This window comes from Mercurialis annua, linkage group LG6 (assembly GCF_937616625.2).
Source record: "Mercurialis annua linkage group LG6, ddMerAnnu1.2, whole genome shotgun sequence".
In the NCBI taxonomy this organism is placed as follows: domain Eukaryota; kingdom Viridiplantae; phylum Streptophyta; class Magnoliopsida; order Malpighiales; family Euphorbiaceae; genus Mercurialis; species Mercurialis annua.
In genome coordinates, this window is record NC_065575.1 from 45,798,978 (window position 1) to 45,820,952 (window position 21,975).

General features: G+C 33.9%; 2 protein-coding genes across 2 annotated transcripts; one reads left to right on the top strand and one right to left on the bottom strand.

The window, feature by feature from the left end:
* Positions 1 to 7,186: 7,186 nt before the first annotated feature.
* On the bottom strand, positions 7,187 to 16,078 carry LOC126687032 (brefeldin A-inhibited guanine nucleotide-exchange protein 2). The gene is made up of 11 exons (XM_050381377.2): positions 14,708 to 16,078; positions 13,767 to 14,084; positions 13,322 to 13,664; positions 12,806 to 13,228; positions 12,426 to 12,715; positions 11,825 to 12,098; positions 10,550 to 11,055; positions 10,122 to 10,443; positions 9,656 to 10,007; positions 8,853 to 9,538; positions 7,187 to 7,998 (listed from the first exon to the last, which is right to left on the bottom strand). The coding sequence occupies exons 1-11, from the start codon at positions 15,892 to 15,894 to the stop codon at positions 7,390 to 7,392; spliced, it is 5,310 nt and encodes a 1,769-aa protein (XP_050237334.1). The 5' UTR covers positions 15,895 to 16,078; the 3' UTR covers positions 7,187 to 7,389.
* A 3,098-nt stretch (positions 16,079 to 19,176) lies between these two features.
* LOC126687038 (pentatricopeptide repeat-containing protein At1g01970) lies at positions 19,177 to 21,708 on the top strand. Its single transcript, XM_050381387.2, has 2 exons — positions 19,177 to 20,017; positions 20,475 to 21,708. The coding sequence occupies exons 1-2, from the start codon at positions 19,535 to 19,537 to the stop codon at positions 21,249 to 21,251; spliced, it is 1,260 nt and encodes a 419-aa protein (XP_050237344.1). The 5' UTR covers positions 19,177 to 19,534; the 3' UTR covers positions 21,252 to 21,708.
* The last annotated feature ends 267 nt before the right edge of the window (positions 21,709 to 21,975 follow it).

The following is a 21,975-nucleotide window of genomic DNA, read 5'->3' on the forward strand; positions in this document are numbered from 1 at the left end:
GTACTGCATGTTCCTGAGTTCAGTTTTAACTTGATATCAGCAAGTAAATTGACAAATGATCCACAAGTTACATTGATCCTTCATCAAAATTCTTGTTTTATTCAGGAATTGATTTCATGGACAATGATTGGCTTAGCTAAAAAGCAGGAGGGGCTTTACATTTTGCTACAGAATCAGATATCAGATTCTAAATGTAATAGCATAGCTAAGAATAAGACAAATAACTCAATTTCAGACCTTTGGCATTATAGACTTGGTCATCTATCTCATGCCAGGCTGAAATTAATAAAACAAATTGAATCAAAGCTTGTTGATTCAAATTTGCATGCTTGTGATATATGTCATCTGGCCAAACAGAAGAGACTACCCTTTCCCACTAGTACTTCTGTTAGTAGATCTATTTTTGATTTACTTCATGTGGATATATGGGGTCCTGTATCTGTAAGCTCCATTCAAGGATATAGATACTTTCTCACTATTGTTGATGATCATTCAAGATACACTTGGATTTTTTTAATGAAGCATAAGTCTGACACAAGAGGTATTCTTCAGAGTTTTGTGGTTCATGTTCAAACTCAGTTTGACAAAACCATCAAAATTATTAGAACTGATAATGGAATGGAATTTTCTTATCCAGAGTTCTATACCAGATATGGTATTGTACATCAGACTAGTTGTGTGCATACTCCACAGCAAAATAGTGTGGTTGAAAGAAAGCATCAACACATACTTAATGTTGCTAGAGCCCTCAGATTTCAATCAAACTTATCTATGAGATTCTGGTCTTATTGTGTTACTCATGCTGTCTATTTGATAAACAGGATTCCTTCTCCTGTAATTCAGAACAATGCACCATATCAGTTGTTATATGATAAGCATCCAGATTATACTTTGTTGAAGGTATTTGGCTGTCTAGCTTTTGCTGCAGTCACCAGTTCACATAAGTTGAAGTTTGATGCCAGGGCTGTGAAGTGTGTCTTCCTTGGCTATCCTTCTGACACCAAAGGATACATTATGTTTGATGTTAATACACATAAGGTATTTTTCTCAAGGGATGTGGTCTTCTATGAACAAATTTTTCCTTTTTCAGCTTCTTATCTTCAAAAAACCTCAACTACAGATCCCATGCCAGATCTGGACTTTCTTACCTTGCCCTTAAATTCACAAAATCCAGCCCTTACCAATTCAATAGGGACAGCAGGTACAATGGTTAGCTTATCTTTTCCATGATTTGCTTCAACCAGTTCAGCTTCCTGCTCAGGTTTACTGTGATAACAGTTCTGCAATTCAGCTAGCTCATAATCCAGTTTACCATGAGCGTTCAAAACATATTGAGATAGATTGCCATATTATCAGGGAGAAGTTAGTTTCTGGTTTACTGCACCTTCTTCCTGTTGATACAACAAATCAAGTGGCAGACTGCTTTACTAAGCCTCTTTCTCCTCAAGGCTTTAGTTCTGCAATTGGCAAGCTGAAGTTACAAGATTTGTACACTCCAGCTTGAGGGAGGGTATTGCAGCATATTGATTCCTTCCTCATTTCAGCATCAGTTCAGCTTCAGCTCCATTTAGCTCCAGCTTCTGCTCTTGAATTCACATGCTTTACTTGTGTTCAAAGTCAACTGATTTATAGCTCATTTACAGCTGGTTTTACAGCTCATTTCCAGCTGGCATTTCACACACACTTTCTGTGTGTGTTTGTTGCTTGTAACAGAATGGCAGTTACTAGAACACCATTCTCTATAAATAGGAGTAGTCTTCTCCTACATTTGTAATCTGATTTTTATCAATAAAATTTCAGTTTACAAATTCTACAGAAGCGGTTATTTTTCAGCTTAGCTTTGCAATCTCAGCAAGTATATAAGCTGAGATTGATAGTTTGTAACATTTCAACTTTTGTGATTAATAAAGAAAGTAATTTTTCCTCTCAATTTTGTTAATATGCGAAGCAAGATGCGCACTATTTAGCGCGTAACACTCGTTTTTTATGAGGTCATCAGAATTGGTATTCAAACTTTTTCGAATTCTTATGTTTGTAACTATTTCGATATTTATTGAAGTTTTTACTTGATTCTAAAAAAAAGCCTTGCTTATATGATGGATATTTTGGACCTCACTAACTTCCAAAAATTTATAACTAGTATTGAGAGATTAATATATATAATCGAACAATTGGTAAAGATTCCGGATTGTACAAAAGTCTAATTAGCTTAATTAATTAATTAAGCAATCCAAAACAACTTAATTAGTTCACGGAAATGGTGGAAACAAGACCTCAAATTAAGAAGCATAATTTGTTGAATTTGGTGAACATAGCAAATTAAGTTGAGTCTTCAAGAAAGACACAGTCTTTTTGCTTTAGAAAGAAGAAAAAAAAGTGAGCTAGCTCTGGTGCTAATGCAATTAGTAATTAAATATAGTAAATTCTTAATCAACTCTCCTTTTATATTAAACAAATCAAAACCCCATTAACTTGTCCAAATTAATAACAATTAATTAATCCACAAGTAATTAAAGCAAAAATTGGACCACATCAAAATTAAACACATACCATTAGTTCCATGTGAAGGGCATCAGCATATTGGAATCTTACATAATTTTGATGAATTGCCACTTTTAATTTCAAAGTGGCGCCCATTTTCTTAAGTTAAATTAAATAATTAAAGCTTTAATTGAGACTTTAGTTTAATTTAATTAATTAATTAGAGAGAGTCTTAAGAATATTTTAGCCGACCAAACTATGAGGTTGGCATGTGATGATTCAAAGAGATTGGTTTATTGGAATCATTTGTTGTCATCTCTTTACCTGCTTCTATGACCTGATCTCTCTTTCAAAACATTGCTGCAAATTGCTAATGAATTGCTTAATGTCAACGATTGCATTTTTTTTTTGTGGAAAAAATATTTTATATTATATTTTAGATGCAGGCCTGTTTTAATTAATTTTGTATTTTATTTCATCTTATAATGTGTGATGATGACTTGTTCTTTGTTGCGTTTCTTCGTTGGAGAAACTATTATTTATATTTATCAACTTTTCAACCTTTTTTTGCTTCATGGTACCTCCAAAAGCAATTTTCTTAAAGAAAAACAAATTAGAAAAATATTTATTATAAAGCCACTTTTTGCTTGAGAACTTAATTTCTAGTGTCAATGTTGAAAAGCAATTAACATGAAGCTTTTGGCTTGGGTAAACAAGATTTCAAAGTAAAATTGTTTACATAATAAATATAGGCGCAGCGTTGGTAGATGTTGCGATAAAATGCGATTATATATTCGTGCTCGTGCTCAAATGGATACCACCATGACCGGCACCATGGTTATGGTGCAAGTCATGGGAAAAATAAAGCAAGTTGTGATCGAATGAGTCATGACTTTCATCAAAAAAATTGGTGAATAATTATGTAAAATACTTCGCTAGGAATTTTAGTTTAAATATTCAATATAATCCTATTATAACTTTTCCTCTGAATAATATTTTTTCTATCTCAAAATTGAGTGATGACAAATATAAGTATTAAATTTTTTAGATAAATAAGCTAATCAGTGAATATAAACAACACATACCTTCATTTAACATAATAATACTTTTTGTCGTTTAGTATTTTTTATTTTTATTTTTATTTTTAAAGAATATTTATTTTTTGATAATTAGGGGAGGGGGGAGCGCTTGTGAGAAAAATGAATCTATACCAATTGAGCTATAGCTCATTGGTTATTTTTTTTAATTAATATTGTTATAATTAATAAAAATTAATATAAAAAATTATTAATTAAGTAATAATTGATTGCTTATTTTTAATTTGAAATAAAAAAAATAAAAACCTACTTATCAATTTGAGAAGGAAGTAAAATAACACTCTTTATTTTGGACGTTTAGAGATCACATTAATCGAATTATATAAATTCTTACTTTTTTACTTTTAATTAATTTGGCTTCAGCTTATGCAACAATAGACGTAATTAAGAGTCTCCTCCCGCTAATTATCAATGGTTTAAGTTATTTTAAATTTTTTGATATCATTTTAATTTCTAATAATTTTATTTCCTTTTATGCTCTAATCAAGATTAGTTTTACTTTACCTTCTTTTTCACCCTTTCCTTTATTTTATGGTTTCTTAGTTGTATATATAGGCAAATGCAATGAAAGCGTTATCTACTCAAATGAAGTAAATAAATTAATCAAGCAAACTAGGATTGATAGATTTATTGATATTTTATGAAAAAAGGATCCTTTAATTTAAAATTGCTTCCTACATATTTGGGAGTGCTGATTATAACAGAAACTTATGAAGCAATATTATAAATTTGGTTGTTATAAAAACATATTGGCTTATTAGATCAAAGTAACATTGACAGTTAAATAAGAAAAAAAAATGGGGTGATAATTGTCTTCATGGCCCAAACTAATGATGAGTTTGACACAATTTTCTATTTTTTGTCTACTTTCTTTTGCAATCTAAAAGCACTCATCAATAAGAAAATATAGTTTGGGCCTTTTTAAAATGTTTTGTTAAGGCATTATAATTGCTATGTGTTGGAAATATTTATTTAGTACATAAATAAAATTATTGTAATGCGAGCATAATGATTGTATTAGACATGTCAATTGCTAAACTACTAGCAAATTTAGAATAGAAAATTTTAAGTATATGATTATAAAAACCTAGGAATCTTGGGTTATAACAACTAAGGCAAATCAATGAAACATAAAAGAAAGGTTTTTATTTATGAACCCAAAAATGTTTAACTTTGTCCAAACCTTTTAAATTCTTCAATTAAAAAGATCTAAAAGCAGTCTAATTTAATATATTTATGTTTTGACATACTTGCATATGTTTTAGCCTTTAAGAGAAGGAAAAACACACATATATGTGTTGTTACCCCTATTAGTTTAAGGAAAAAAATTTAACATAACATATTAATTTTTGTTTACATAATTTATATATTGATTTTTAGTCTAATGATAATACCGAACCTCCCGTTAATTCTCTCCCATAGATTAAAAAAGTAATTGTTTTAATTGTTTATTAATCGTCCTTTCATGTCAGTTTCCATCTGCAGTTTTCTTTAAAACTGCCGAGTCATTTTCTATCTTCTATAATCCTTTCATCGGCTCCAAAAAGATTAAGCTGTGTTGGTATCAAAAAATATTTGTGCACACATTCCTAAATTTTCACGACACCTCATCCACAATAATGTGAGTTGGGAGCTTCTTCAAAAAGCGAGGCATATTTGAAAATTTACATTTAACAATAACAACACAAAAAATATAAGACTACTTAATATTCATATTCTAAAGAAGGCAAACATACTAGAATGACAAGAAATCGCAATTGCAATGAACTAAAAAGCAGCTTATGATACAACTAGAAAGTCAAAAAAAAAACTCTTTCATAAAAAAAACTAAATTAAGAAAAATCTACTATCGAAAAAAGGAGGGTTGTAATTTTCATTATTTTCTTTCCGTATTACGCATCGTTAGGGGCCAATTCGAAGTTGGGCAGGCTATGGTGGTCGCCCCACTTGACCGCCAGAATGCCTTAGGGGACCGGATGTTTCCCTCATAAGAGCCCCACTTTTCCGTCGGCATCGTGCGCCATTTTTATGCACTGTGTTTGTATAGTATATTTTTTAATGAGTGTTTCAGCTACACTTGACTAAATGTTATAGCTCCGCCCATTCGCCCCGTTCAACCTCATTTGGACGAAACAAAGAGCGCAACTTAGAGCAAGAAGTCAGAGATCCCGACAAAGCTAGTTATTATAATTCTAAGTACGATTTATAAGACCATCATTAATAGGGAAAAAATATCAATTGTTGCTTTCATAAATAGTGTGCAAAAGGTCTTATAGGACGGAAGGAGTATATAATTTATGTCAATCTTGTCTTTTCTGAAAGAAAAAAAAGCCAAATATAACCAAATTTGATAGGATTAAAGAAAAAACAGTAATTTTTAATATTATAATCCAACTTTAATGGTTTTAATTCAATTACAATTAAATATACTCAATTATATTCGGAATATCCATAAAAATATCGTAAAATGTTTTATATTTTATAAAAATGCAAACGAACCCTATATATTACATTCCTACCAAAAAAAATGAGAAAAGTTTACATTCGTACCCTACTAATTAGATGATGACACGCTACTTGAGTCAGAAAATACATCAGAATGCGTCAGCTTGCGTCGACGTGCGCCAGCACACTTTAATCTTTGGTAAATTCGCAAATGCACGCGCCGGTTGGGGATCATCACGCATCTTCCGTCATGGGTAGGTCCACTATTTGTACTTGTCAATATCAAAATGCTGTTTGGTTATTTTTTGAAATGGTAAAAGATGTAAAGAAAAAATGATATTTATTGTGAAAATTTGAAAGTGTGAACATTTTTTTAAAAAAAATATGCTGTGTTTATAATCATTTTTTAGTTTTTTCAATATATTCATGCGTTTATCTTTCTTTATTTTATTCTGCAAACTTACCTATAATAAAAGATCATTAAATGATTATTATGTTAGTAAAATCAGATTTAATTATGGATTTAATTATAGTTTAATTTTGAATTATATTTTTATTGATAAATTAAAATTTTATTTCAAATTAATAAATTTTTTAAAAAATTATCATTTAATTCTTAAATTATTGGAGAAAATGAAAGTATTTGGGCTTGACGCAAATGCTAACCCAGCTTTCAGTAAACCTTGTTATACAAATTTAAGCCTCGGTTTCATTGAAGTTAGGCCGAGTCATTTTTGGGCCATTCCAATAAACATGGATTAAACCCATAAGAGCCCATTTGTCTTCAAAATTTCAAGAACCGGCTCATGATAAATCATAAATGTCTGCTATGGACAGCTTGTCTCACTTTCAACATAGATGGTGAGGACATGAAAATTATTGTCCATTTATCTAACCACTCTTCAGCTTCACTAGCAGCTTTTGATTTGGAAATTTTTAAATTTTATAGAATTTAAAGAATATAATTGCAAGTGAAAGAATTAAATCAAACAAAAGAATATAAATATGAATATACTCGGGGTCTGCCTATGATCAGAGAAGAAATATGCTGCTAACAGGTCATTTTGAATTACGAACACTTTTTTTACAATAAATGATCGATCTCAGCTCGAAGTCTATTTATAAGAAGAGGGAAGGAAAAAGGATTATATTGGACTATAGCATACAACAAAACTCCTGACGATTCTATTAACTCTGAACAAAGGCGCTTCCGAGATAACTACATTAAAGTTCAGAAGCGCTACTCAATCCGAAAACATGGCTAACTATTCATACACTATGGATCTCTCTATCTCCAATGACAATTATAAGAAGAAGAAAATATAAACTAAGAATTAAATTGAAATTGCAGTGTGAACTCACCACGTCAACAAGAACGAAGCAAAATAGGACCCACCGTTGAGCTGAGCATATCACCAAGAGCCACTTGAACCTCATTCGAGCCATGTTCACAGCTTATCAAGCCTGAGAGAAGCGGGAAGAAATGTCTCGAGTTCTTTTCGAATGAAGCATCTCCCAGACTACATATAGCCTGAAGTGTTGCAACTATAAGAGGCGCTCGTGCAGCCAATTCCCTCCGTTTGCCAGAGCCTACAGGAATCATCCACAGGCATTGTGCATTCGAAGATTGGGACGTTTGTCCAGAACGAGAAGTTTCAATATAAAACTGTAACACCTCTCGGCAGAGGTTGACAAGATAAATTTCCACGTCAACCTCATCAAAACTTGGAGGCTTATCCAGTATAAGATTTTGCAAGAACGTGAGGCAAATTTGGTAAGACTCGTTCTCCAAGCGTAATAGTGGCGGGTCTTGCATTTGAGTCATCGAGCCAAACTCTTGTAGCCTTGAACGCAGCAGCATATCGGTATTGATCTTGTGAGCATGAGATGCAACATCGTGCAAAGCATCAAAAAGGACTACAGTATTTTTCGCTGAAAGGTGGGACCGATACATGTTGTATATTTCCATCACAGCCTGTTAAAAGAATAAACAGCTTGCTCAAACTTAAGTTAATAAAAGGGTTAATTGCAAAATAAATCATGAACTTTAGAATATTTTGAAATTCTGATACGAACTTTAGATTTTGGTTATATCAGGCACGAACAATCATTTTTGCAATTCAGAACATCGAGCAATTTTCCGACAAAAAAATATTAACGTAAATGCCTGAACAGTATATATTCTGGTGTCTACAGAATATTTTTATCAGAAAATTGTTCATCGGAAAACATTTTGGTATTCCGAATTGCAAAAATTAATAGTTCGTGTCTGTCATTGCCAAGATTTAACACGCTAACATTCATGATTAAATTTGCATTTTATCCTTGATATAGAGAACACAGAATCACAAAATTGTAAACACATGTTGAAGCATACCCTTCAATTTAAAGGAATCCAACTCAACAATCTTTTAGATTTATCAACTTCTAAATACTTTTTTTAAAGATCAGAGCACAACAAGATTCAAGATCATAATTAGCTTATGCTTCAATAGTATCCTCTCAACTTGACCTTGGAACAGCAAACAAGATAATCTAAACCTACTAGAGCAGCTCAATTAATTGAAATTAGTTGCTTTCTTCTTCAAATGAGCTACTAGCATCAAGAAAAATTGTCAATAAGAATGATTTAACAGCCACTTCAGTTTATAAAGCTGAACTACCTTATATAACCCATAGTCGAAGCTATGAAAATGATGTTAAAACATAAAATAGCAAATGAAACTACTCAAGTAATGCTAGCTTATGCTTTGAGAGACAAATTTCAATAAAAAAACAGGTCTACGTGCAGCTTTCTTAACTGCTCACAGCATTGCAATAAAAGCATACCTGAATCAATAAAAGTTGGACAGCCGCTCTACATTTTGCATCAGATATTGAAGCATAGAGACGATGAGTTATTAGTCTCTCCGGATCATCATCAGACAAACCAGATCCATTAGACTCTCCATTTTCTTGCCCAGCTAAAATTTTGTGAATTCTCATATTGGACTCTGCAGAAACAATGTATGAGAAATCAGGAAGTGTTGCATTGGCTGCCTCTTTTAGAGATAAGACCACTTCCAACCACTTCTCTTCTGAAAATAGATCACCAGCATTGCTCATCAAACGGACAAATGCCGCAATGCCAATGCCTGCAAGACTTTGGTGTGGACGTCTGATGAAGCTAACCAGAAGCATTAAAACCTTTTTCAGAAGTGGATTGACAGTATCATAGAATTTGACAAAGAGATCAACAACCAATTGGAGGGCTAACGTGCATGTCTCATACATCCATGCATCTTGATCAAGTTCACCAGCATCATCATTATCAATCTCCTGGTCAGGGGAGTCACCTCCCGTAGGATCAATAGCATGACGTACATAGTCAAAAATCGGAAATAGGACTGACTCAAAGACCCGTCCCCAAAGTGGTAAGGAGAAAAGATGGCCATGGTTGCGCAAAGTATCAAACAACACTTGCAAGGCACTTTTCCTGATTTCAGGTCTAGTGTCAAAGCTAAGTTCCGACAAACCTGCACAAACAAACCTAAAATAAGTTATCTTTAACAAGAAGAAAATCAATGAAAAAGTAGGACAGCAAATCTCATAACTAAAGCAAATCTCATGAAAAAACTACAACTTGTCCTGACCTGCCAACAAAGGAAACCAGAAATAAAGGTGATTGTCTTTATCAGTGATCTCCCCATTTTCATGTTTTCCTTCCTTTCCAGCAGCTTCCTTGTCCTTATTCCTCGGTGAAGATCCCAGATCTCCTTCTGCGAGTTTTGTAGCACAGAATCGAAGAAACGCTATAGCGTTGAGGCTAATGTCTTTGTTGAATCTACTATTGGTGAATGCAATCAGACAATTTACACAATCTGTAAAGGTGGTTGTTTCAGTCTCAGTGATGTATGGGAAGTAGTCTCGAATAATCTTCTCCATTATTTCAAAGGACAAAAGCACAATATTTTTGTGGTCATCATAAGCTGCTGTAGTAAAAACCTGAAAGCATATAGATGAAGTACTAATAAAATGAGATTGATAATTTTTAGACGTAATAAACTATATCTCAATGAAAAGTGGATGTAGAAGTAGGAAATAAGCATATTTCAATACCATGAACATGCTCTTCCATCCCGACTTAACATTGTTGACGCGGGACAAAACCATTTGTGAAACACATCTGATGATCAATTCCCTGATTTCAACAGCACTACTCTTACGCATAACAATGACAAAAGGTTTCATAAACTCATTCTGAAAATTGTAATTAGCTAACTCCTCTCGCTCTAAAAATTTCATTGATAATTGTCGCAAAGAATCCATTGCAAAAATTGCAATTGAAAGGTTTTCAGAACAACCAATATTTACAAAGAAATCAGAGAGCACGTGCCAGATGCTTGACCACACAAGCCTGATGCGGTTCATGTTATAGTGCCTGTCATAAGAAATTAAATCAAATTCATTGATCTCATGGCAGCACATAAATGCATCTAAATTCTAAGAATGACAGATAAAAGAACAAAGGGCAGGATGTTTCATACGCAATCTCAACAATCTTCGTGAGGCTAAAAACACGTGGGTCAGATGTTGACCGCAATTCTTCCATAGAGACTTTGCAAAGAGCCTTGACAAAGTCAAGTATTGCCTCGCTATTTAGTTTTTGGCTACGTGTGAATATGCGATTCATTTCAGAGCTCCCAACTTGCTCTAACATGTTTAAATTAGAGACCAAATTGTTCATCTGTTCAGATGTGACTGCCCCAGTAGCACTGCCACCAATTCCAGCGCTATCGTATGAACCTCTCATCACAGCAGAGACTGCATACTGCATCCTACCAGGTCCCTTCTTTTTTAATACAGGGAGAACGGCTGACTTTGTTTGTTTTGACTTGTCTGAATCATTCTGAGGAAAAGCAAAAAAAGTAGCATCTGGAGGAGCGCCCTCGCCCAATAGGTGCAGATGTTCAAAGCGAGAAACACAGGTCAAAATATGTTCCCAAGCTTCTTGCAAATAATTACCATCCTCATCAGCAATTGTAACTATTGCCTATTAGCAAAGACAATCCAATTCCAAAATTAGATACGTGAGTGGATGACAATTAGAAATTTTTGAAGGAAAATACAAAGGTCACAAACTTATAACATACACAGGACAAGGTAACTACTGTTGCTCCACAGGAAACAGAACACAAACAAAATGAATGTACAATAATGTGTGTTAACGGGTGAAATTGAACCAAAAGACTTGAAACTATAAAAACGGCAAGTCAGTGAACAGGCTATTATATATCCTTCATTAAGGCTTTTAATTCTTTCAATGGCCTTTTATAAGCTGTAGCTATAAAAAAGCATTTTGCAACATCACTCTGAACAACACAATGCATTTTTCTGCATTAGTAGAAAATTGTCTAGAACCGTAAAAATCCCCAGATAGGGAGTTTCCTAACTCTCTCCTTTATTATGGACACTCATATCACAGTACTTTCTTCTCAATGCAACATTACTATGAATGAACAATAACATAACACATTCTTATAAGCCGACTCGGTCTTTACATGCACAAGAAGACTACCATGATGGAGATCAAATTGATGAAACAACAGAAATGATATTATATGTATAACCGTGTAGCAAATGTCTTCTTTAACTTTACTCTGAAGCAAATACAATGCAACATATCCATTGAAACTTGAAAATATATGATAGCCTTGAACTGCCATACATTAACAAGGAAATATTGGCAGTAACAAAATCTCTGAATAACAATATAAGAGAAAGTAAGACCAGATAACAACACCATCTACAAAATGACGAACCTTGATAGCGTCAATATTTTTCTGCTTGATATCAGCAGGAGAATGGAGGGAAGTAAACTTTGCTAAGGAGGTAACAAAAGCGTCTCTATGAGTCTTCATAGACATCACAGCAGTAACATGGATTGCATAGCGAAAACCATCAAGACACAAGGCTAACACCACGTCATCGTCACTTTGGTCAAGATGCAAACTGAATGCAGCCAGCATAGGAGCCCAGCATACCTCAATCATGAAGCGAAGTAGCACCACATCTGTTGCTGCATAATAAACTGACCTACAAACCCACAGCTTTAAACAGATCAATGAAAACTACAATAATTCTTCAATTCAAATGAATGGTATAGTTCAAAGGGATCAAAATCTGAAGTATAAGTATAACAATCCAACATACTGACTATATGTTTTTATTAAAAACATTTGTTGGGGGTACCGAAGAACCCTAAACATTATGCTCTCAAGCAAAAATTATTAGAAAAACTTATATAAAAGAAGCCATTGGAAAGCATTCCATATTTTCGGAAATCTGCATATGACTGCTAAATGAAACATTATGATGAAAGAAATAATGGCATTTCTTAACACAAGAAATTTATTCTCTTACTCAGATTTGCGAGCTTTTTCCTTGAAATTTTCTTGCATATGCCTGATTAGATCATCACTGGTTTCCATCTTATCCTCACCCCGCTTACGGATCACAATATTTAAAATACTGTCCAAGCCTAAAATTCTGTTTGAGTTTGTTGCCTGTTTTTGCTGGAGTGCCAAATCATCTTCTTTCATTTTGATCTCATTTTTTGATATGCGTTCATATAAAGACCTCAAGTACTCTTCAGGTAGATCTTTGCCATCATCAATGCCGCGATTGTTTCTTAGAAAATCATCAGCCGACATCTGCATTAGTTTAAGACATGATGAGGGGATTTATTGCACCTGATATCTAAAGTTTCAGCCAGAGACAAGGAAATAAATGAAAAGCTATACCTTGTTCTTCACCATGGGATTGTGAGCATCAGTATTGAGCAAGATCACCGAGTAAGCAAGGACATAGGCCGTATCAGCACTACTAAAAACTTTTAGATTGCATTTGCAATAACGCTCAGAAAACTTTTCCATAATACGATCAATCTTCTGCGCCTCACCAGGTAATCTGAACCCTTGTAGAAAGACCCTGATAGCCTCATCAAACTCCATGCCTTGAAAGTCAAAAGAATCTACATAGGCATGCATTACTTTCAACGATAATTCTTCCCTTTCTCCTAGATAATCACCAATCAGAGTCTTCGACAAGCCAGAAGCATTTTTAAGAAAAGCTGCTATCTCTTCTGGTGAATTGCCCACTTTATTTGCGTTAATGAGAAATTCAATGCCCTTTTTAGGTTTCCGGTTAAAAAGAGATATACCTTCCTGCCACAAACCTTAAATTAGACTCCATGGACAGTCGAACATAGGAATGTGAACAAAATCTGATTTAATACCAAACATTCAAAAATTACTTACCTGAAGTTCCAGCTTATAGGCACGGCGTTGCTCAATCGTTGAAACATCAGAAGCTTCAGTAGAAGCTTCAGAATGAGAATCCGATCCTTCAGCTGGTTCATCCCCATTTCCATTTGCCATGGGAAGACTAGTCTCAGGAACACTCTCAGCTGCATCAAATTTTTTTATAGAATGTGGATCTGGAATTCGTAACTGTTTGTTCATCCAATCTCCCATTGATTTTAAAATAGCCACCAAGCACTTCATAGCTTCAAGTTTCATCGTCACCTCCTGTGGTGGCAAAAGTGCAGTGGTTGTGCCAGGAGGGACACCTTGCGCAGTTTTAAAAAGTCCATTGACCATCCTGAATTACAATGACCACGTTAAAAACAATATTTACACTTACTCTCAGCGCCATTGATCATTTATGTTACTAGTCTTAACCCTAGAAAGAAACAGAACATACCTCTCAAATATGTTTGCTGAATTGACATCGCAATCATAGTTAATGAAGATGTCCACCAATATCTGTGAATCAACACACAACTTTTCAAGAAACCGAAGCACTATCATCTTCTGTTGAAAGTTAGGTTGAGCAACATTTTCCAGAACTCTGAGAACAATCATGGGAAAGAATACTCCAATCTCTGCTTTCAATCCTGCTCTAAACCTTGACACCAGACTAATGAAAATGGAGCAAGAAAGTTGGAAAACAATCATAAGACTTGAAGCACTATTCTTCAACAGCGACAAACATAAGTATTGCTTAATGGCTCCTAAGAACCTGTTGAAAGCAAAGAAATCCATCAAATTAGAAATTGTTCTAAACTGCAAAACAATAAACATGATGTCAGTTTTATGCCAGAGGCAATCATTATTACAAAAATAAAATTTATGGTTAAGATGAAAGTAAATTAAAAAACCTAACAAAGAATAAAATAAAGCCATTCAATATTAATAGATACATTATAATATCTAATAAACAAGAATTATTTCACAATTCCGCCAACAAGAATTATTAACTAATGCCATAGTCATAGATCATTACATGAAATAATTCAAATCCCAAAATGATGTCTTTCATCAGTCTGCTACCATGTCGCATCCTAAAGTAGAAACCTAGAAATAACCTCCAGCCCACTTAAAAGTAATCCCTGAAGGACTAAGAAACAAGACTTCAGCAAAGCACAGTTAATCTTGGTTACCTAAGGTTAAGTTCCGAATCTATTCTAAACACTTCTCCTCGTGTAAATTATGATACAGCTAATAAAGCAGCTAGACAAACTAATTTTATAATGTGCCCTCTAGTGTCACTAATAGAGTAAATACATCGAAAACAAACCAAAAGCTTACAACTAGGTATCAAGTAAAAATGCTTAAAAAAGAGAATGTGCGAAAACTGGATACCTGTCACTAGTTCTAAACACTGCCCCAGCATTCTCCAGTAGTATTTTCAACAACTCCAAAGCCACAATCTTCCCTCTCATTAACTGAGGATCAGTTGAGGCCTCCTTAGGAGCCGTTTTCATCGACAACTTACAAAGAGCTCTAAACACCAAAAATGCATCTCTTCTTAATTTATTCCCAATCTGAACCTCTAAATCGTCATCTCTCTCCACTTCACCATCCGCCAATTCCCCTTTCCGACCCTCCAACGCCGTCTTATACATACTAATCTCCCAGTACTTAGCATCCAACATATCCTTATCGGTCGAATCAAGCAAATCAGCGGGATTCGTAGTCTCCACATTAGTAGTAGTCTCAAAAGCACCATCATGTGCTCCTACAGAAACCTTAGGAGTGCCACCTGTACTCAAAACCACATCAATATCCTGCATAATTTTAGTTATAAAACCCTGCACAAACATTGTCATTGAGCCATCAGCATCCGATTTCTCAACCGGCTCCATCAATTCCGCTACGACAATTGGTTGAATCGGAACAGTCGACGAATCCGCCTCCATTCTCCTAAACACAATAACCAGCATTTGAATCAGCGACGCTTTCGCCGTCGTTTGGTTAACTACATTTTTACTCCCTAAATAAATGTCATAACAAGTCCTCACTATTTGCAACAAACAATCACCGTGTATCCTCAACGAAATCGACGTAACCGCCGATAACAGCGTTTTCAGAACAGCCAGCTCAATCGCATCGTCGCCGATATCATAACATTTACAAACGGATTCGATTAATTTCGATAGCAACTGCGCCTCAGGGCTGCCACCGGTGGGGTCCGCCTCGCCACGTAAGTAACCGTGAGCGATCAATTTCTGGATACAATCAACGGCGGGATCAACGATCTTGAGAAATCCGGTTCCACAGGCGTTGATCAGAGGGCTGAGGATTGATTCAGATTCGTCAAGTGAGAACTCGATAGGACCACCGTCGTGGAGCGGACCGGGGATCGATGAATCAACGTCGGAATCCGGCGACTGCGGCGTTTGATTCGGCGGAGAAGTGAGTTTCTCGAGGACGGATTTGCATTGATGAGCTAGTTTAGAGTGTTTACGCCACGAAGCGGATTTGATGATTTTTTCTAGGGCTGGTACTACCACTTGGTTTAAGCGGGAATCGGCTTCCGAAGAAGCCATTCCCAACTCAGTATTAGCTTCTGAACTCGCTGACTCAGTTGGATCTAGAAATGGAGCTGAGCACCATTAAGGGGCTGTTTGGATGATTTGAATTACGCGATCGCATTCAAAAAATAAATGGATGAGAGAAATTAAAGAATGCGAGTGAAGCAAAGATAAAGAAATGGAGGGTTTGAGATTTAGATCAGCGTATTGATTCTGTTTTGTAATGAAAGTCCAAATTTTGGTGCGGTGTGACGGAAATGCCCTTTTGTTTTGCTGCTCTAAATGGCTGTCTTGCTGGTAAGCTAGGGTATTTTGGGAGTTCAGGGTATATAATTTAGATTAAGATTATGGAGCTAGTAGATATGGCGACCAGAAGCTGAATCTTTTTCTTTTTTAAAAATATGTTTTTCTTATTTTGCCATTTTAATTGACACATTTTGGAAAATTTGCTACCGTAAATAGTTGCTAAAGCAGGCAAGCTAAGCTAAATGATGGATATGATAGATTTGTTAAGGCCTAATTACTTAAAAAAAACTCACCTTAAAACAATTTTTCGTTTATATCCTGACCTAGGAAAAAGTTCATTTGGACTCTTTTTTTGATTTTTCGTTTTTAATTGTACCTCAAAATTTTATTTTTTGACAATTTAATTAATTATAGGATGAAAATATTAAAAATAATTAAATAGAAGGGTTATATCATATTTTTTCTATTTGAAAAAATACAAATAAGTTAAAAAATAAAGAATTATTTTAAGCTTTTTTTAGATAAAAAAAGTTCAATTTAGTGCTTTAGGGTAGAGTTGAAAACAAAAAATCAAAAAAAAAGGTACAAATGAACTTTTTTCTAGGTCATGGTATAAACGAAAAAATATTACAAGGTGGAGGTTTTTTAAGTAACTAGTTTCGCTTTACGTGCTATGCACGTGGCTCGTAGTATGACTCGTCAATTTATATACTAAATAAATTTATTATAATTATATCAATTTATTTTATTTATAGTAAATGTCAAGTTAGTAGTCGTTTTATAGAAATAAATGTAATATTACTAAATTTTAAAATTAATTGACATCAATAATATTTATTTCTAATTTAATATATTAATTACATTTATTTATAATTACACCATTATGTTTTATGTATAGTTATTATTGTATTAATTAAAATTTTAATTGAATTAGGATATATCTTCAAGAGTTTGATTAATTATATTAGTAGTGGATAATTATTAGTTATGCACGTGATTATTAGTTGGTAATTATGAGTTTTTATGTTCTTTATTTTGTAGAATGAATTTTCTTTGTAGATTATCTTTATTTAATAGTCAGCAACCGGTCCTAATAAAATTATAATTGCTTTATATTTTATGGATAAAAATAAGTATCTGGATCTAAATAATTATTATAATTATATGTTACGTAACTATTGGCGATAAGGAGAAGTGATTTCTTTTAAACTGCTACTTAGACATCTTCATTAAAAAAATAACTGCTATTTAAATGTATTAATGTTGGAAAAGTCTAATGTTATAGTAGGACACTAATTCACGAATTAAAAATTAATAGATAGTTTATTTAGCATAGGACACCAATTCACCAATTAATAGATAGTTTAGTTGTATTTTAACTTTAACAATTCATGGTAATAATCAAATGCAATATTTTGAATCCAAAACTCCGGTAATAATTAGCTTCTTATTTTAATTAGGACTTTAATTATAATAGTGATTAATTATACAATGTTTTAATTTTGTATTTCAATTAAACTAAAAAATAGGTATTCCTACTAATTTGGAGTTTATTTAGTTATTTTTTACATACTAAAAATAAAATTGGAGATAATTTAGCTTCCTATTCTAATTAGAATTTTAATTATAATAGTGATTAATTAAATAATTAATTAGTTAATGACTATAAAACCTTTATTTAATAACAAACTGAAAAGGATTATTCAGTAAATTTGCCTGTCCCCCCCCCCATCCGTGCTTTTATATATAGTATAGATATAGATATAGATATAGATTAAGCCGATTTGTTAATTAGTTTTGGTATTTGTTTTAGGCTTAACTAGTAGCGTAATCGCCGAGTCTAAGTTAGGCCAAGCTCGACCTCCAATGAGCCTAAATTTTAAGTTCAAGCTCGAACAATAACAGAACTACTCGAGCTAGAATTCGACTCAAATTCATAAAAAATGCTGGTTGGCAAAACTCTTAAGACCTTCTGAAGTTTTGGGTTCGATCAAGGCCTCAGCAGCCAGTGGGCTGATTTATATAACCACAAAAGTAGGTCTATTTTCAACAAAAATAAATAAATTTTATAAAATTTGATGTATATTTTTACTATGAATTATATTAGTATTTTATCAATTAAAATAATATACACTTAAATCTACAAATATAAAAAGGCGATACAATAAAAAAAACAAATTTTAATATTATATGTGTATGAGGCCTATTTTTGCTCGTTTATGCTCGGGAGGCTCATGAGCTTCCTTAATTCATACTCGAGTTTGGCTCAAGTTAAAGTTTGAGTAGCTCGAACTCGAGCCAGCTCAAACTTTTCGAGTCGATCTCGAGTAACTCATGAGTTTCCCAACTCATTTACACCTTTAGACTTAACTCATCATTAGTTCTTTAAGCTACATGTCTTTATACCTGTTTATGGGATTAGGTACTGGCCCGCTTGCACAGTCTTGTTTCTTTAGAGTTAGGTTCGGACACCAATTTTTGCCCAAATCACGGGTTAGACGAACTTGAAGTTTTAATATTATTGAAAATTAATGTAGACCCGCTTAAACCTGGTATGGGAACGTAAATATAGTTCATTAAAGGCTTAATTACTTAAAAACCACCCACCTTAATTTTTTTTTTTTCGTTTATACCATGACCTAGGAAAAAGTTCATTTATACCCTGACGTATGTGTTTATGTTTCACCTCTACCCGAGGCACTAAATTAGCCTCTTTTCATTTTAAAAAAAGTTCAAAATAGTCTTCATTTAGAGAAAAATTCATTTCTAATTAATCTCTAATTAGCTTAGATTAAAAATGAAGAACTATTTTAAACTTTTTTTTTTAATGAAAAGAGGTTAATTTAGTACTTCGGGTAGAGGTGAAACATAGATACATACGTCAGGGTATAAATGAACTGTTTCTTAGATCAGGGTATAAACGAAAAAAAAGTTCAAGGTGAGTGGTTTTTAAGTAATTAAGCCTTCATTAAAACCAGGTTTGGATAGTATATTTGAATTTAAACCGGAATTGAACTTACCTTCAAAAAAGTCAAGCCCGTCAAAATCCGGCCCGAGCCTACTCAAACCCGACCTATGAACAGGTCCATACGTCTCCCTCCTCAATCCTCACCCCTTACCTCTTTGGCCCCTCAGCTTTTGCTTCTTCATGAATAAACATACAGGTACCTTTGACAAAAAAAATACAGGTACAGTATTAGCTATTCGTCCATGGATTCAATTTAATCGTCTCATTTCCTTGTAAACCAGGTTCCATTTTTGCTCTAATTGTTCAGAATTTAAAGCAATCGCCGCCAATTTCTTACTACATTTCCTCTTCGATACAGATTGGGTCTTTTTGCTAATTTATTTGCTCAAATTTATCTAATCTCCATTACCATTCTGTCAATTTTTTATTATAGTTCAAGCCATGTCAATTTGTGTTGGAAACATTATTCCACCTCCCTTCCCGTTTTGCCCCTCAAACCCTGAAGCTACAAAGCTCAGTTATCTCACAGTTATGCACAAATTGTTAATATTCAAAAAATCTGTAAATTTTGCTATCTGTGAATCCCACACTCAACACTCTGTATTAGCTGCTACTGTCAATTCAGAACAAGTAGAAAAAATTAAAGTGAATGCAGATGATGATAATAAACCAAAGTTTAAGTGGCTTAAAATTGGTTCTGATATCACAGAATCACAAAAACAGTATATATCCGAACTCTCGCCGAAAATGAGTAATCGATGTACGGCTCTCTTGAAGAATCTTATTTGTTACTCTCACCAAACGCAGAATGTTAGTTTATCGGATTTGTTGCGTTCTTGGGTAAGGGTAATGAAGCCGAGAAGAACTGATTGGCTTTCGATTCTTAAACAGTTGAAACTGATGGAGCATCCTCTTTATCTTGAGGTATTGTTGATCAATTTTGAGTTGTTATGTTTATGCGGTTTCATTTGGGATAATTGTATGCTTAAACATGAATGGGAGTTTAGTATGTGTTATCATCAGTCAAATTTTGTACTCTAATCTGCAATTATTGTGGGTAGTATAGTTAGTTGGGGGTGTAAATTTAAGATGCAAATTGTATAGATTGTTTGTTTGTTATGATATAAACAACATTTAAATCCAAGATTGTAGCAAACTTGATCACCGGAGAATTTATACGACCCTATTTTAATCCTGATGTGAACGCCTGTTTCAACTATTCCCGAGTTCTTATGACGTTCAACTTTAAACTTTGGGGCATAGTTACACAATCTCGAATCAATAGAAAAAAAAATGTACATGTGGAAAATAACTTGCCCTACTAGAAGAATGTATATTCTATGGCATGATCTGAATTTTTGGTGTCTTGCACATTTGTCAGGTGGCCGAACTTGCCCTACTAGAAGAATCTTTTGAGGCTGATGTTCGTGACTACACAAAAGTGATCCATTGCTATGGGAAACTAAACCGACCTAAAGATGCAGAAAAAATTCTCTTGGTCATGAAAGAGAGAGGCTTTGAGATTGATCAGGTAGTCTTAACTACCATGATGGACGTGTATAGCAAGTCCGGTAAGCTAAATCAGGCTGAGAAAATTTTCGAAGACCTGAAGCTGCTTGGCCATCCGTTGGATAAACGAGCATATGGCTCCATGATTATGGCCTTTATCAGAGCCGGAATGCCCGACAGAGGAGAAGCTTTACTTAGAGAAATGGACGCTGAAGCAATTTATGCAGGAAGTGAAGTTTACAAGGCATTGTTAAGAGCATATTCAATAATCGGTGATGCTGACGGAGCCCAAAGAGTGTTTGATGCAATTCAATTTGCATGTATTCCTCCGGATGCTAGAGTGTGTGGACTCCTCGTAAACGCTTACCTGATGGCAGGCCTAAGTAAAAAGGCAGTCGCCGTATTTCAAAATATGAGGAGGGCTGGCGTTGAGCCTAATGATAAATGTATTGCCTTGGTACTGGCTGCATATGAGAAGGAAAACAACCTCGATGAAGCGTTGAACTTACTAACGAGTTTGGAGAACGAGGGGATGATGCTTGGTAAAGAAGCTTCACAAATGTTAGCTGGGTGGTTTAGAAGATTAGGAGTAGTTAAAGAAGTGGAGCTTGTCTTGAGAGAAGTTAGTTTCAGAACTCCTGCACATTAAATCATCACAGATCCTTGCTTTGCACCAACGAACCGAGTCAGTTTCGAGCTGATATAAATATGCTTCTGATGAATGATGATGGCTATGATTATAGAGTCGCAGAGGGAACGCGTTGAAACCACGACAGCATGCTGAAATTAGCATTATCATGGAAGCCAGGTATCTTGTTTTTGGATAGATATTCCTTTGCATCCATTATCAATATACATTAACCAACATTTTTGTCATTGCTGAAATGCTTTGTAACTTGTAAACATGCTACTCTCTAGAATTAGCTCAAGTAGATATTTTTCTTGATAAAAGTAAGTTCTATTACTCTTCAGAATTATGTTTATATAATTTTTTTGAGCTGAAATTTGAAAAGAATATATTCGTTCCCTACCATAAAGAGACGAAGTTTGGTTTGTATAATAATTAAAAAATAATGGTCAAATTAGTTATTTCTTTTAACTTCTCATTAGACCTTCCATTTAATTATGTATTTAAAAATATCAATTACCTTCCATTTATTATGAGAATAGAGTAGAAGTAGTTGAAATTAATGAATAATAATATTAATATTTAAAGTAAATTGACACAATAAAATATTGAATTTTGTTTATATTTGAAAATGCTTAAAATTTAAAATTTATATATTTTTGTGGGACTGATAAAGTATATATTTATTTGTGTCAAAGTTCGATTTTATTGTTATGAATATTGCAATACTAGAGTTTCTTTCAAT

Coding starts and splice junctions, on each gene's coding strand:
- LOC126687032 (XM_050381377.2), bottom strand. CDS start 15,894: ATGGCTTCTTCGGAAGCCGATTCCCGCTTAAACCAAGTGGTAGTACCA. Junction 10,444..10,549: donor ACGAAGATTGTTGAGATTGC/GTATGAAACATC, acceptor TTCTTATGACAG/GCACTATAACATGAACCGCA. Junction 7,999..8,852: donor TCCAACTTTTATTGATTCAG/GTATGCTTTTAT, acceptor TTCTTTTAACAG/GCTGTGATGGAAATATACAA.
- LOC126687038 (XM_050381387.2), top strand. CDS start 19,535: ATGTCAATTTGTGTTGGAAACATTATTCCACCTCCCTTCCCGTTTTGC. Junction 20,018..20,474: donor AGCATCCTCTTTATCTTGAG/GTATTGTTGATC, acceptor CACATTTGTCAG/GTGGCCGAACTTGCCCTACT.